This window comes from Denticeps clupeoides, chromosome 14, assembly GCF_900700375.1.
Source record: "Denticeps clupeoides chromosome 14, fDenClu1.1, whole genome shotgun sequence".
Lineage (NCBI taxonomy): Eukaryota > Metazoa > Chordata > Actinopteri > Clupeiformes > Denticipitidae > Denticeps > Denticeps clupeoides.
Genome location: NC_041720.1, coordinates 9,851,059 through 9,864,813, shown reverse-complemented (window position 1 = coordinate 9,864,813; position 13,755 = coordinate 9,851,059). Strand labels below are relative to the sequence as shown.

The following is a 13,755-nucleotide window of genomic DNA, read 5'->3' as shown; positions in this document are numbered from 1 at the left end:
AATGGTGCATGCATTTAAATAAATCTCAATTATGTTATTCTGATGTAATTAACTTCAGATTGTCACATCCACAAGCTGACGGGGGGATAAAGTGCAGGATTGAAGGATTTTATTAATATAAGGAAACAAAACCAGCGCGAGGGCCAACAACAGGGGAAACAAAAGGGGAAAACATAAACCGCCCTTTTAACCGCCTGTCATGCAGATTGGTGCCAGGTGCGTCTCCTGGTGCACCCAATCATGACAGAACCCCCCCTCCTCGGACGGTGGCAACCACAGGGCTCCTGCCATACTGTGTCCTCTAACCGGAGCCCTGGACCCTCTATCTGGCTCCCTGATGTCGTCCTGCATGGCGGCCTCGGTCCCTCCAACCTCCACACAAAAGCCTGGGCCGAACCTTCCGGGTTCCTGCGTCGCTCCCTGCCCCACGCAGGGAGGTGGTCCCAGACCATCCGGCAACCATTTCCTGCACCCCTGGGTGGTGCCTTCTGGGCACATACTGCCCCTCTCGCTGCATGTCCCTGCTGGCAGTGTCTGTTTGAGACAAGCAGGCCCTCTTCCTGCCTGTCCCAGCTGGATCCTCATGCCATCCAGGGGGCTCTGTGGCGCTCAGGCCCATGATTGGCCCACCCTGCTTACCGGCTACCGGAGGACCCAGCCCCGTTGCTTACCCACCCACCCTCCCCTCAGAAGGAACCCCCAACTTGTACCACACCCCCAAAAAAAACTTTGGGGGAGCACCCTCCCCCAGGCTGGACAAAGGGGTATTTTTTGGGTTTGTCCACCTTGTCCTGGACTGGTGCAGTTGGGTCAGGAACTTCCTCCCTGGGGTTCTGCTCTGCTGCTTGGTTCGCCATGTGGTGGACACAAAGAGGAGAAGTAGGGGTGACATACAGACACAACACACATATGCACATACACACAGAGAGACAGCCAGTGCTGCGTCCCATACCGTGGGGTCTTCCTGCACAGGATCCTGGCTGGTTCTGGGTGTGGTGGTGGGGCAGGGTTCCATCCATGGCTCAGGCTCTGGCCGATCGAACTCCACCCTCAGTAGCTCTAGGAAGTTCCGGTAACCCATCCTGTCTGTCTCTCCTCGTTGCCACAGGGCTACACCCCAGCCCCATCCTGACCCAGTCAGATGCGCGAGTATGGTGTTGATCTACTCTGCATCTGAGTGTGAGGGAAGTACACACCATAGGATGTTAAGAAGGATTGGCATGTACCTGCTGCTCCGGAGAAGGGTTCGGGCACAATGGGCACTTCAGCGCAGTTGTTGGCTGCCGACTACCACCAGCTTACCTCCGCATCATCCCCACAGACCTGTCGACAATTGCGTACGGCCGTGATGGGCGGAGCCATCTCGGCACTGACTGCCCACCAACTCGGGTCAAGTGTTAAACAAGTGTTCTCACCGCTCTTTTATGTTTGTTGTTTTTTGCCTTGTGGGTTCCTACATGTTCGATGGGGTCTTCGATGCACATGCGCCCCCTGGTGGCACGGTGGTGGCACGGCTGCGTTTTTCTGCCAGCATGCTGCATTCTGTCGTGCTAAATACAGAGTTGAATCAAACAGCTCTGGCCACCCAGTCACCGCCATTAACAACCTCTCCTCCTGTATGGTGTCCTGAGCAGACTGTCAGCAGCCCAAAAGTCTGATGGATTGTGGGTAAAAAGTGTGCCTCATTTCCTTGATCCAATCTAATATTCCATAAATTCTGTTTAAGTTAAAAGTTGTTTCCTCTCTTTCCTTCTCCTCATAATGTTGTTATAGTCTGCTACTACATAGGTTCTCATTTCTGTACTAAATTGTTATACTAAATTTGATCCTTATGATAAACATATTAATTTAGCCTGACATTTAGCTGTATGTAAGTTATACTAGTGAGTTTTACAGAGTGAAAACAATATATGTTTTTTTAACGAAAATGTTAATAAAGCAATTGCCGTAAATATTTTCTTTTAAAAACACTTTCCTTTATTCTAATGCCATGGTAATTAGATGGGATTCATGACATGTGGGATGTGTCTTCATTACCGTGTCACAGGGTTTTGTTTTTTTGTGTGTGCATGTGAGCTACAGCTCTATAAATATTAGTGTGCACAGTGCTTCTTGACATTCTTGTCCAGAAGACTTCAACCTTGCGTATGTGTTTATTCATCACATTAGCTGTAACACTGTGCAATAGGATTTTACGTTATATGTTACGTATAACAGAGCAGTTTATATGGAACTGCAGCATCTGTGATGGTTTGTCCGTGACTTTGGATAATGTATTTTATTTATCTTGTCTCCTGTTAGAAGAGAACTGATCTTGTGTCACTAGAGATGGACCAGAGAAGCAGTGACAATATAGTTTTTTGTTATGACTCGCTGAATGGCTCATGCCAGAAGGTAATCTATCCACTATTTGTACGCTTACCTCTCTATTTCTTCTTCGCCATCACCGTGTTGCTCACTGTGTGCGGCAACCTGCTGGTCATCATCACTATAGTGCATTTCAGGCAGCTGCACACACCCACCAACTACCTTGTTCTCTCTCTGGCTGTGGCAGACCTGCTCCTAGGGGCAATAGTGATGCCGCCCAGCATGATACGATCCGTGGAAACGTGTTGGTATTTGGGCAAATGGTTCTGCAAAATCCACAGCAGCACTGATGTCATGTGCTGCACGGCGTCCATACTAAACCTGTCTCTGATCTCAATCGATCGATACTATGCTGTTGGCCGACCCCTCCAGTATCAAACTAAAATAACCAGCAATGCAATAGCTGTGATGATCACAATAAGCTGGGGCATATCGGCTGCTGTGGGGTTCGGGATGGTGTTCCTGGAGCTCAATATTCTAGGAATCGAGGAGCTGTACAACAGTATTGCCTGTGAAGGTCGGTGTGTTCTTTTACAAAGTGCTATGTCAAGTACTGTATCGTCCGTTCTTTCATTTTACATTCCCGGTGTTATAATGCTCAGCATCTATCTGAAGATCTACTTGATTGCACAGAGGCAAGCACAGCTTATTCAGGACAGCAACGTTCACAGCAGGTTCAACGGGAAAAATTCAGCCGTAAGCAAGATGGAAAGAAAAGCAACCAGGACCCTTGCTATAATCATGGGTGTGTTCCTGTCACTGTGGCTGCCCTTTTTTGTCTGCAATGTCATTGACCCCATCATCGGTTATCCGATTCCCGATCTAGTGTTCGATTTCGTTGTGTGGGTTGGCTACTTCAACTCCACGTTTAACCCCATTGTGTACGCCCTGTTTTACAGCTGGTTCAGGAAAGCATTTCAGATCATTTTGCAAGGAAAAATATTTCAGCCTGGATCATCAAATATAAGGCTGTTTTCAGAGTGAGCGCGCAACATCAGCACTACAACATGAAGGTTTCCAGTTGTATTCCACTTTATAGAGATCAATAAATTGTTAAATGTTTTTAATGGGAAATTTCATGAAAACTTTATTAACAAGCTAGATAAGAAAATAAAATCTACTGCAAAATGAATTTAGCACAAACTGTATCTATTGTATGAGTACCTCAAACGTAAACCTTTGCTCAAATCTGTCTTCAGTTGTTCATACTCAGTGGCCTACAGCAATTTTCATCAGTTGTCATTATGGCTTTTATAATAATAATAATAATAATATGAATGGAAAATTTGCTTTCTTGCCTGCTCAACTCCATTGTTTAGCTTTTATTTTGTGATTTAACCCTGTACACATCACATATCCTATGTATATGTTTGTCTTTATAGCACAGTTTCTATAATAAACCAAAAACCTATGCATAAAATACAGTTTTATGTGCATATTTTCCTTCGTATGATTAAAATAAAACCAGGAAAATACACTAACTTGGGCATTTCATGTTCTAGTTTGTGAAGTTATGCCTTCAAGGGTGATTTTTTCATGTTTGTAGAAGCACAAACAGTGTACAACCTCCAGGGTTACAGACTCAGTTGTTTCCAGGCATGTTTCACCCAATGAGCGTCCTGGACAAACCTCTAAATAAATACTTACAAAAGGAATATAACACAAAGTTATGATAATGGGACACAAATTTAAGATTATCAAGATTATCCTTCATAAACACCCTTTGAATTGAATTTTTAGACTATTAGTCAGGCTTTGACTTAAGAAGCTGTAGGCCATGTCATTAAAAATATTTTGTCCTGTCCACATGTAAAATGTGACTGAAATTGTTCAGACTGCCCTGAACAGGTGGAAGATATATTGATATATTGGGTAGTACCCAGACATTATGACATGCCATTTTCTGATCTTTGTTACATATCAGTGCCATCCACTGACATCGGAAGCATTGGAAACATGCGTCTTTTTTACAGGTTCATGATATTGATTGTGACAATGCAGGGCTATTATTCTTTATTTGTCAAGTCAGAGCACTCATTTATATATATGTATATATGTGGGGAAAATAATCAACAGTGGATCAAATTAATATTTTGCATACTGTATATATTCATATATCTCTCTATATAGATGGTATTTTTTTACTTAAGGACAATGTATTTGTCATGTTGTCTAGAGGACATGATTTGCTTTAGCTAGTGCAATTAATGTTATGAGTTGAATTGAGAAGAAAAAATTGTGAGTGGATTCTGCTGATAGAAGCATCAGACTATAGTTAATACCAGAGATAATTTATTTACTCCCAGCTTCCCTGCGATGTCTAGGGAGTGGCTTGGTGAACAGTGGGGTATAAAAATGCTCTCTTTCCATTTCTCCAAACCACATTTAGCATCTAGGTGGGACTGATACCTTTTCTGAATACAGGTTGGTCGCTCATAAGGCTTCATAATGCGTATAATATGCAGAATGCAAAAAACATTTTAAAGTAACATTGTCTTACATGTACAGATTAACAATAATTTTTTTTTTTCATGCATTAACCTTGAATATTTTCTATATTTCAGAAACTGAATACGAAAAGCAGTCTTAAATTGGATGAAAATGAATGGCTCCTGGCAGGTTTTAATATGTCCTCCAATTGTTCGTTTTTCAGTATGCATTATTTTAGTACCCATAACTGTTGTCACAGTTTTTGGCAACTTGCTGGTCATAATCACTATAATCCACTTCAAGCAGCTTCATACACCAACTAACTTTCTTATCCTCTCTCTAGCAGTGGCAGACCTCACTGTAGGTGCCATGTTGATGCCTTTGAGTATCAAAGGTATCTTAGAAAAATGCATGAATACGGCAAATACGTTGCAGAAGAACTTTAACGTGATGATGTGTAATGTGTCTGTTTTAAATCTGTCCTTCATCGCCCTCGACCGATATTACGCTGTAAGTGACCCCCTCCGCTACAAATTTAAAATGACACCGCCTGTCACTGCCGTCATGATCACTCTGACTTGGAGCGTCCCTGCCGTGGTTGGGGGTGTTCTGGTGTTCACAGGCCCTAGGAGTGTGCAACTGAACAGCACCTTTTCAGGAAATGTTTCCGGTGACGGACATTGCTCCCTGACCATCAACGTCTTGAGTCAGTTTCTCTTCTCTCTTGTTTTTTTTTACACCCCCTGCACAATAATGATTTGCACATATTTGAAGATTTACCTAATCGTGAGGAGGCAAGTGCAGGCAATTCAGGATCAGGCCATGAAGAATATGACATCCAAGACGCACATGTTAATCAGCAAAATGGAACGAAAGGCCACCAAAACACTTGCCGTGGTCTTTGTGGTGTTCTGTATGTGCTGGGCGCCCGTTTTTATTTGTGTGATGATTCAGTCATTTCTCATCCTTTCAAAATCGATAGTGTTCTATCATGTAATCGGATGGATTGCCTATTCAAACTCGATGTTTAATCCTTTGGTTTATTCATTCTTTTACAGTTGGTTCAGGAAAGCCTTGAGCATTATTGTATCAGGAAAAATATTTCGTCAGAATTCCTCAAGAATGAATTTGTTTTCTGAGTGAAAATCCTATTGATCCTACGTTGCTTTTTTCAGCCTTGTACTGGTTTCAATTGTGATACATTGTTGATGGTGGTAAGGATATGATTTTTCTTTTACATTTTGTGAAAACAATATGATATTTTTCCCAGTATCACAAATCAATGTTATCTCATGCTTTTGTAGATTTTGTGGTCAGCTTTGGCTCCTCGCGCCATCTGCTTCCAGGAAGCTCATGCTGTGTAATGGCTTTCCTCGAATATACCAGTGTCTCTTGTTCTGTTAAGTCCTGCTTGACTGCGCTTTTATTTATGTCTATACAACGTTTTATTTGACTGTAACAATTAATTTTAAAAAATTAATTTGACTTGACACTGAAGACACTGCCCTACTCACTTTTTCATGCCATGTCTTCATAGTCATGTAAGGTCCAGGCTACAGACATTGCACAGTTGCAGTCTGTGTTGCACACCAGTTTCTGTATTCTTGGTAACGCTAAATAAAGTTTATGTACTCATAAATAAGACATTATTGATTAATGCCCTGAAGCCATGTACCATTTCTCCTCTAATAATATATACATTTTGTAGTTTCTGGTTTCAACTAAAGTTCTACATATAAAGCAGACATCATAGCATAATTTAAATTCATGACATAACCTCAATTTAGTACACAATCCACATAGCAAAAGACAGACTAGGCCACATTTAGGCCACATTTCTCATAACGTTTAAAGAAAATGGAATATATTGATAAAGAACATTACTGTAATTCAATTTAAAATATGTTTTATATACAGTATTCACTATGATTTATTTATAAATCACTATTCATAGTGATGTCTTTAATTTTATGCTCATCAAATTATTAGAATTATTTAAAGCATCAGCACAAAGGGGCTGCCCCAGGGCGTAAGGACAGCCCGTATGCACACAGATCTGAATGACCAACCTTGGTGATGTGAGGTGACATTTACATTTACAGCATTTATCAGACGCCCTTATCCAGAGCAACTTACAATCAGTAGTTACAGGGACAGTCCCCCCGGAGCAACTTAGGGTTAAGTGTCTTGCTCAGGGACAAAATGGTAGTAAATGGGATTTAAACCTGGGTCTTCTGGTTCATAGGCGAGTGTGTTACCCGCTAGGCTACTACCACCCTCAGGGACACAGGGACACCCACTGTGTTGCAGGATTACCAGCTTTAATTGCGATAGAAATGGTGTGTTATTTTTAACTAGGTTGATGTGCATTGTAGAATTTGCTGGAATACATTGGACAGTTTTTGAAGTAAGCTGTTGACACCATGTGTAAGGTGAATTCCTTACATGATCAGACAAATTGATAGACGGGAGCAGCGTGTGTATAAAAATACATTAGATGTACTTGTTGAAAAAAAAAAAAAAGATCTTGTAAAGATCTTGCAAGTTACTATTTGTATATTATTCCTTGTAATAAGTTACACTACTGTCACACAGTTTTTAATATGGGCGACATGGTGACATCAAGTGTTACCTGTCTGGCCCAACGCTGTTTTCACTGAAAATTTTACATGGGGGACAGTGCATTGGATTGATGAATGGCATTCTTTTACAAAAAAAAAAAAAACAAAACTACAGTTTAAAAGCTCTGGGCCACTGAAAACTCACTTGTTAAGGGTAAAACAGGATGTGTGAAAATATCAACTAATAATGTGCACATAGATTGAAAATTGACATTTCCACGTAAAATAAATATTATTGTAGCCTGCAGTATTTAAGGAGGAACAGACAACTTGAATAAGAAGCTGTGAATAATGAGCTAACTTTGTCTATTAATTTACATTGGGGGGATCCTCAGGTTGGAAGATGGGTGTTGAATCAAAATTAGTGCAAAATTAACACAGATGGAAGATGGACAAATCAATGTACTTGCGGTTTGGAACCGATTCCAACAAGGTTCCTTAAGCAAATAGCACCCGATATTATAAATTCTATCCTCAAAATTGTTAACTCATCGCTTAGCACCGGCCACGTACCAAGTTCGTTCAAGGTAGCAGTCATTCCCCTGATTAAAAAGCAGTCAGCTTTCAAATTATAGACCGATATCCAACCTTCCGTTTATATCAAAAATCTTCATCGTAGCCCAGCATCTGAGCGCATACCTAGACAGTAACAATATCCACGAAGTACAAGCACTGAGACAGTGCTGGTTAAAGTGGTTAATGACCTGCTGTTGGCCTCTGATCAGGGACGCATCTCGCTGCTTGTCCTGCTTGATCTGAGTGAGTCGTTTGACACTATCGATCACGCTATTCTCCTTGCCAGGTTAGAGAATGTTATTGGGATTAAGGGAACATCCCTTGAATGGTTCAGATCATATTTGACCAACTGATATCAGTTTGTGGAAATCAATGGTGTTTCATCTTCACATAGTAAAGTAGAGTTTGGTGTTCCACAAGGTTCTGTCCTAGGTCCATTACTTTTTTCTCTATACATGTTACCTTTAGGCGACGTCATCCGCAAACACGGTATTACCTTTCATTGCTACGCTGACGACACACAGCTGTATCTGTCAGCATTGCCAGATCAGAGGCAGCAGCTGAACAGAATAAAAAATAGTCTGAAGGACATTAGACAGTGGATGCTCACCAGCTTTCTCCTGTTAAACCCTGACAAGACAGAAGCGCTTGTACTTGGGCCTCAAGCAGCCAGGCTTAAGCAGGCTGACTACACAATAACCCTGGATAGCCTTTCTATTTCACCAAGTATTGAAATAAAGGATCTAGGTGTCATCATTGATGCAGGTCTCTTTCAATTCGCACGTAGATAATGTCACTAGGATAGCATTCTTTCACCTTAGAAATATTGCGAAAATAAGAAATATCATTTCAATGCATGATGCAGAATCTCAAAATCTGTTTTCTCTGGCTTTTTGTTAAAGTCCTAGACGCTCATTTCACTTCACTTTGACACAGTGTCAATTATAAAGTCCAGTTTATCACAGAGTCCCCCTGTTAGACACAGACAGTGTTAAATTCACCCTAGTTAGGCTGTCCTAGTTATGGTACCGGGCCACTGTACCCGGCACCAATATACCACTATAACCACATACTTCAGTATCAGTCGTACGATGCCACCGTCTGCCGATGCTTCTGTTTGTTTTCTCCGAGACACGGAATCAGGCGCCCAGACTACTGGCAGATCCCAGTGAAGAGACCAGCAAATAAATCCTGGTTCCTGACAACTGCTAAATGAGGACATAGCATGAAACAAACCAGAGGGTCACCACAGCCACCACCACCACCGTTACAACTACAGCTTCAGGGACCAGTAGAATCATTATGGACACGTAATCTAGACCATGACACTGGAATACATTCTGGACTTCTCCAACCCTACAACTGTAGGACTCATTATGTGTGTGTGTGTGTGTGTGTGTATTTCTATACATCATAAAATTTGGATTACCTTTACAAAAATGATTGAAAACTGTTCTGACTGCTGTGCGTGTTTGTATTAGCAAATATAATCGTGATCAGGTACATGTAAGGGATATTGAAATCATGACTCATTGTTAGGCCACTTTTTTTACCTTTGTGACCCGTTGGGACCACCAAAGGGACCATAACACCTAGTAAAGCAACAACTGAGACCCATTACATCATTCAAAACACATTGATATATTCACACCTTTAATAAACAAGATTTATTATCAACAACATTAACCGGAATGGATTCTCCACAGATTCATTAGCAGAAATTCTCCCTGGTTTGCATAGGATGCAAGTTTTGTGACATATATATTTTAATAAAACATAATTGAATAATTGTTAATGAACTAGTTATTCTTGTGCTGTTAATTTTTTATGTTTTCCAAAGATTCCTCAATAGCCTGTATAACAATGTTCAACTTTCTTTAATCAGAGAGGCCCCTATCAAATTCATTGATCTTTGTATTTATTAATAAAATCATTGCACTAAGCAATAATCTAATGACAAATGCACACACAGTTGAGTGAATGGTGACAATATTGATGTGGAAGCAAAGGCCCAGTACTGGAAATGAACATTAGAACTTACATGTGAGAATTTGAACAGAAAAAAGCAGTGTATCCATCCAATATATAGTCCACTCTTTTGTGAAGCTGGTCTAATTGTCACATAACAGTTCGACCTGCGTCACGGGATGGGAAGATGGTGACAGTTGATTCCCAGCATGCTTAATAATCACCGAGCTGAGCACATTGCTCAGTCATTGAGATGTTCTCAGTCAAAGCTAACCTCAACCTGACTCATCTCGAAGTATGATTGATCTGTTGTCTCTCCCAATCCCAAATGTCTCCCCTTGTTATTTGTCTACTCGTTTTGAGCAATAATTCCGGCGGACGTTGCAGTTTATTAAATGATTTGCCTTCATAGAATAAAAGGGGCACCAACTCCTTTGCGTACTCCTGCAATTGGGTTCCTTCATGTCCAGCTCGTGGTGTCGAACTTGCATTTGCTTGTGACAATAATATGCTTCCATTTTGGTTGATAACCTAATTAGCACCGTATAGAGCGAATAGGTGGATCCTCAACACAAAATGCAAGTGGTGACCTCTAGAGGCAGACAGGCTGCTAGGGTCAAAATATGACAGCATGATTCCATACATGCCTAAAAGTGCAACTGCGCCCCAGTTCAGGGGCTCCACACTTCTACGGTTGCATTTGAAAAATCACAGCACGGGATCCCTACTGCTCCATTTTGAGGGCTCCCAATGCAGAATATGATGACCCAGTAAAAGAGTAAAAGAATGAAAAAAAGGATGTAAATGTACAAAAGTATATTTAATAATAAGTAATTAAATTATTTAGGTAATATGTGCATTTCTTAATTATTTAAATTAATGTAAAGTTGCAGAGACCATAGATGATTTAAAGAGCATCGGAGCTTTGACAGTGTTTTTTTTTTTGGCCACTAGTAACCTTAGTCACTAGTCAGTCCAACACAAATGGCAATGATTGGTATATGGGAAAATTAGGGAGAAAAAACAGATTGTGTGTGTGTGTGTGTGTGTGTGAAAATTTGGATTATAATAAGTAACTTTGAAATGAAAAGGACATGATATTTGTATTTGTCAGGATTGCCTGCAGCTGGGCTCCACACCTGACTCCAATCCTGACGCCCCATAAATGCCGGATGTTTCCGCCCCTTCTAGGTCTCCGGCATTTTCGTGAACTTCATTTGGCAACCGTGTGTATGTTTGTGATTTGAGTTCTGGCAATCGCCACACGGGTTAGTTTGTGTTCCTTGTTTAAGTTAAATCGTTTTCGGCCACCGCGCCCGTCTTTATTTGTGTTTAGTGTTTGTTTATTAATAAAAAACCCCTTCCCAGTATGCCGGAGACCTCCCCAAAAGCGCAGAGGTCAAAAGCAGAGGAGAAAATACACCGCGAAGGATGCAGCCCGGCGCGGCGAACGCGGACGCCAGGGGAGAGACGCGCCGCCCGTTCTGGTGGAGCGTTTTCTCCCCGAGAAGCCGTGGTACGCGGCGCCGCGTGATGACGTCACCCCCGGGAAACTCCGCGAAACCCGGAAGCGACAACGTCGGCGGGTGAGTGGGCGGAGCAAGGACGTTGGCGTCGGCAGAAGCGAGGAAGTGACGTGGGCAGCGAGCGCAGAAGATGCGACCCCCACGATCTTCGCCATGTCGAGCCAAGAACTCTGCGCTCTGCTGGCAAGGCTCCCCGTGGACTGGGACGACACGGACGACGATGAGAGCACGGGAGACGAGAGTTGGGCTCCGCCCATCGCGCCAGTCTGCGATCGTCGCAAGGTCCGTGGGGACCCAAGTCACTTCCAGGGGGGTGAGAAGCGACAACGGCCGGCGTCCCTCCAGCGAGGAGGTGGGCAGGCTCCAGCCCGAATGGCCAGAGTACTGCCCATGGGAGTTGATTCTACCCTGGGTCCAGGATGTCTGCAGGGTGGACGACCCTCGGAGTCACCGGTGGGAGGACACGGATGATGAGAGCGACAATGACGTGGATTTTTGTTGGGCAGTCGGGGCCGGGATGGCTCCACCCAGCGCGCGCGTCCGGGATTGTCGCGACATCCATGAAGATCCACGTGACTTCCGAGGGTACGAGGTCGACACGGACTACGACGAGGATGACGGCAATTGGGCAGTCGTGCCGGGATGGCTCCGCCCATCGTGCCCGTCCATGATAGTTGCGAGGTCCGTGGAGACCCACGTCAGTCCCAGAGGTGCTCAACAGCGAGGAGGAGGACAGCGATGCGGGGGTAAGCTGGTGGAACAGGGCGACAGGAGGTCGCCAGCCAGCAACTGCACTGCCGGAACTGCCTCACAGGGAAGATGCCCTCCCAGCTCCAGTCGCCGACCCGCCTTCCCTCTGCTCGGACGTTCCCCAGCTGAACGGCAGCGCATCACCAGCACCCTCGCATGCTGGAGAAGACGTCCACCACCCCCCACGCCACACGCCCCCCACCATCTCCAGCGACGTGCCCAGCCCCGTGTGGGACAGCCCAATGGTCCCAGGACCCTTCAGTGGGGCAGCAGACACGGATGAGATCAAAACCATCCTCACGTGTCTGACTGGATCAGCATGGGGCTGGAGCGCAGCCCTCTGGCAGCAGGGAGAGACCGACAGGAGTTTTCGGGACTTCCAGCAGAGACTGAGGGCGGAGTTTGATCGGCCAGAGCCTGAGCCAGGGATCGAACTCTGCCCCTCCACCACATCCAGCGCCAGTCAGGATCCGGGGCAAGAAGACCAAGCACTGGCGGGCGACGAGAAGGTTGCACCTCCCGAGATCCTGGCTGTGCCCCCTGAGGAGATCCCGGAGAGCCCAGAGAGGGAGCCAGATGACCTTCTCTTCTGGCTGTCTCTGTCTGTGTGTGTGTGCGTGGTATATGTGTCCGTATGTCGCCCCCCACTTCCCCTCTTTGTGTCCACCAGATGGCGACCCAGCCGCGGAGCCGAACCCCAGGGAGGAGGTTCCTGACCCGAATGTGCTGGTCCAAGGCGAGGTGGACAAGCCCCAAGGTACCCCTAAGTCCAGTTGGGGGGGGCGCTCCCCCAAAGAATTTTTTGGGGGGGTGCAGTTTGGGTTGGGGACTCCTCCTGAGGGGAGGGTAGGTGGGGAAGCGATTGAGCTGGGTCCTCCGGTAGCCGGTGAGGAGGGTGGGCCAGGCATAGGTCTGTGTCCGCCTCCAGAGGGGTGGAGCGCCATAGAGCCCCCGGGTAGGTATGAGGACCCAGCTGGGACAGGCAGGAAGAGGGCCTGCTTGTCCCAACGGACGCAGAAGGGGCTAGCCGGATGGTCTGGCAATGCCCCCCCCCTTGGCACCAGGGCCGTGCAGCGAGAGGGGCTGCATAGTCCCAGAAGGCACCAGCCTGGGGTGCCTGGAACAGTCACCAGAGGCTCTGGGACAATCTCCCTGCGCGGTGCAGGGGGTGACACAAGACGTGTCAGAGGGGACGTGTGGAGACAGGGCCCACACGTACCCAGATGGATCGGCCCTGATTATTGTGTGCAGGTACGGGAGTCCGGGGCCGCCATGCGGGACCATGCCGGGGAGCCAGGCCGAGGGTCCGGGGCCGCCATGCGGGACCACGGCGAGGAGCCAGGCCGAGGGTCCGGGGCCGCCATGCGGGACCACGCCGGGGAGCCAGGCCGAGGGTCCGGGGCCGCCATGCGGGACCACGCCGGGGAGCCAAGCCGAGGGTCCGGGGCCGCCAAGCGGGACCACAGCGGGGAGCCAGGCCGAGGGTCCGGGGCCGCCAAGCGGGACCACGCCGGGGAGCCAGGCCGAGGGACCGGGGCCGCCAAGCGGTACCACGCCGGGGTGCCAGGCCGAGGGAC

The 13,755-nt window shown here is 45.7% G+C and overlaps 2 protein-coding genes across 2 annotated transcripts; both read left to right on the top strand.

Moving 5' to 3' along the window:
* Positions 1 to 2,134: 2,134 nt before the first annotated feature.
* On the top strand, positions 2,135 to 3,702 carry LOC114763747 (trace amine-associated receptor 1-like). Its single transcript, XM_028953500.1, has one exon. It carries the CDS (start codon positions 2,329 to 2,331, stop codon positions 3,349 to 3,351), a length of 1,023 nt encoding a protein of 340 aa, XP_028809333.1. The 5' UTR covers positions 2,135 to 2,328; the 3' UTR covers positions 3,352 to 3,702.
* Positions 3,703 to 4,758: 1,056 nt separating this feature from the next.
* On the top strand, positions 4,759 to 6,325 carry LOC114763748 (trace amine-associated receptor 1-like). The gene is made up of 2 exons (XM_028953501.1): positions 4,759 to 4,791; positions 4,932 to 6,325. Exon 2 carries the CDS (start codon positions 4,963 to 4,965, stop codon positions 5,938 to 5,940), a length of 978 nt encoding a protein of 325 aa, XP_028809334.1. The 5' UTR covers positions 4,759 to 4,791; positions 4,932 to 4,962; the 3' UTR covers positions 5,941 to 6,325.
* Positions 6,326 to 13,755: the final 7,430 nt, after the last annotated feature.

Excerpts from the sequence above, each read along its gene's own strand:
- LOC114763747 (XM_028953500.1), top strand. The coding sequence starts at position 2,329 with ATGGACCAGAGAAGCAGTGACAATATAGTTTTTTGTTATGACTCGCTG.
- LOC114763748 (XM_028953501.1), top strand. The coding sequence starts at position 4,963 with ATGAAAATGAATGGCTCCTGGCAGGTTTTAATATGTCCTCCAATTGTT.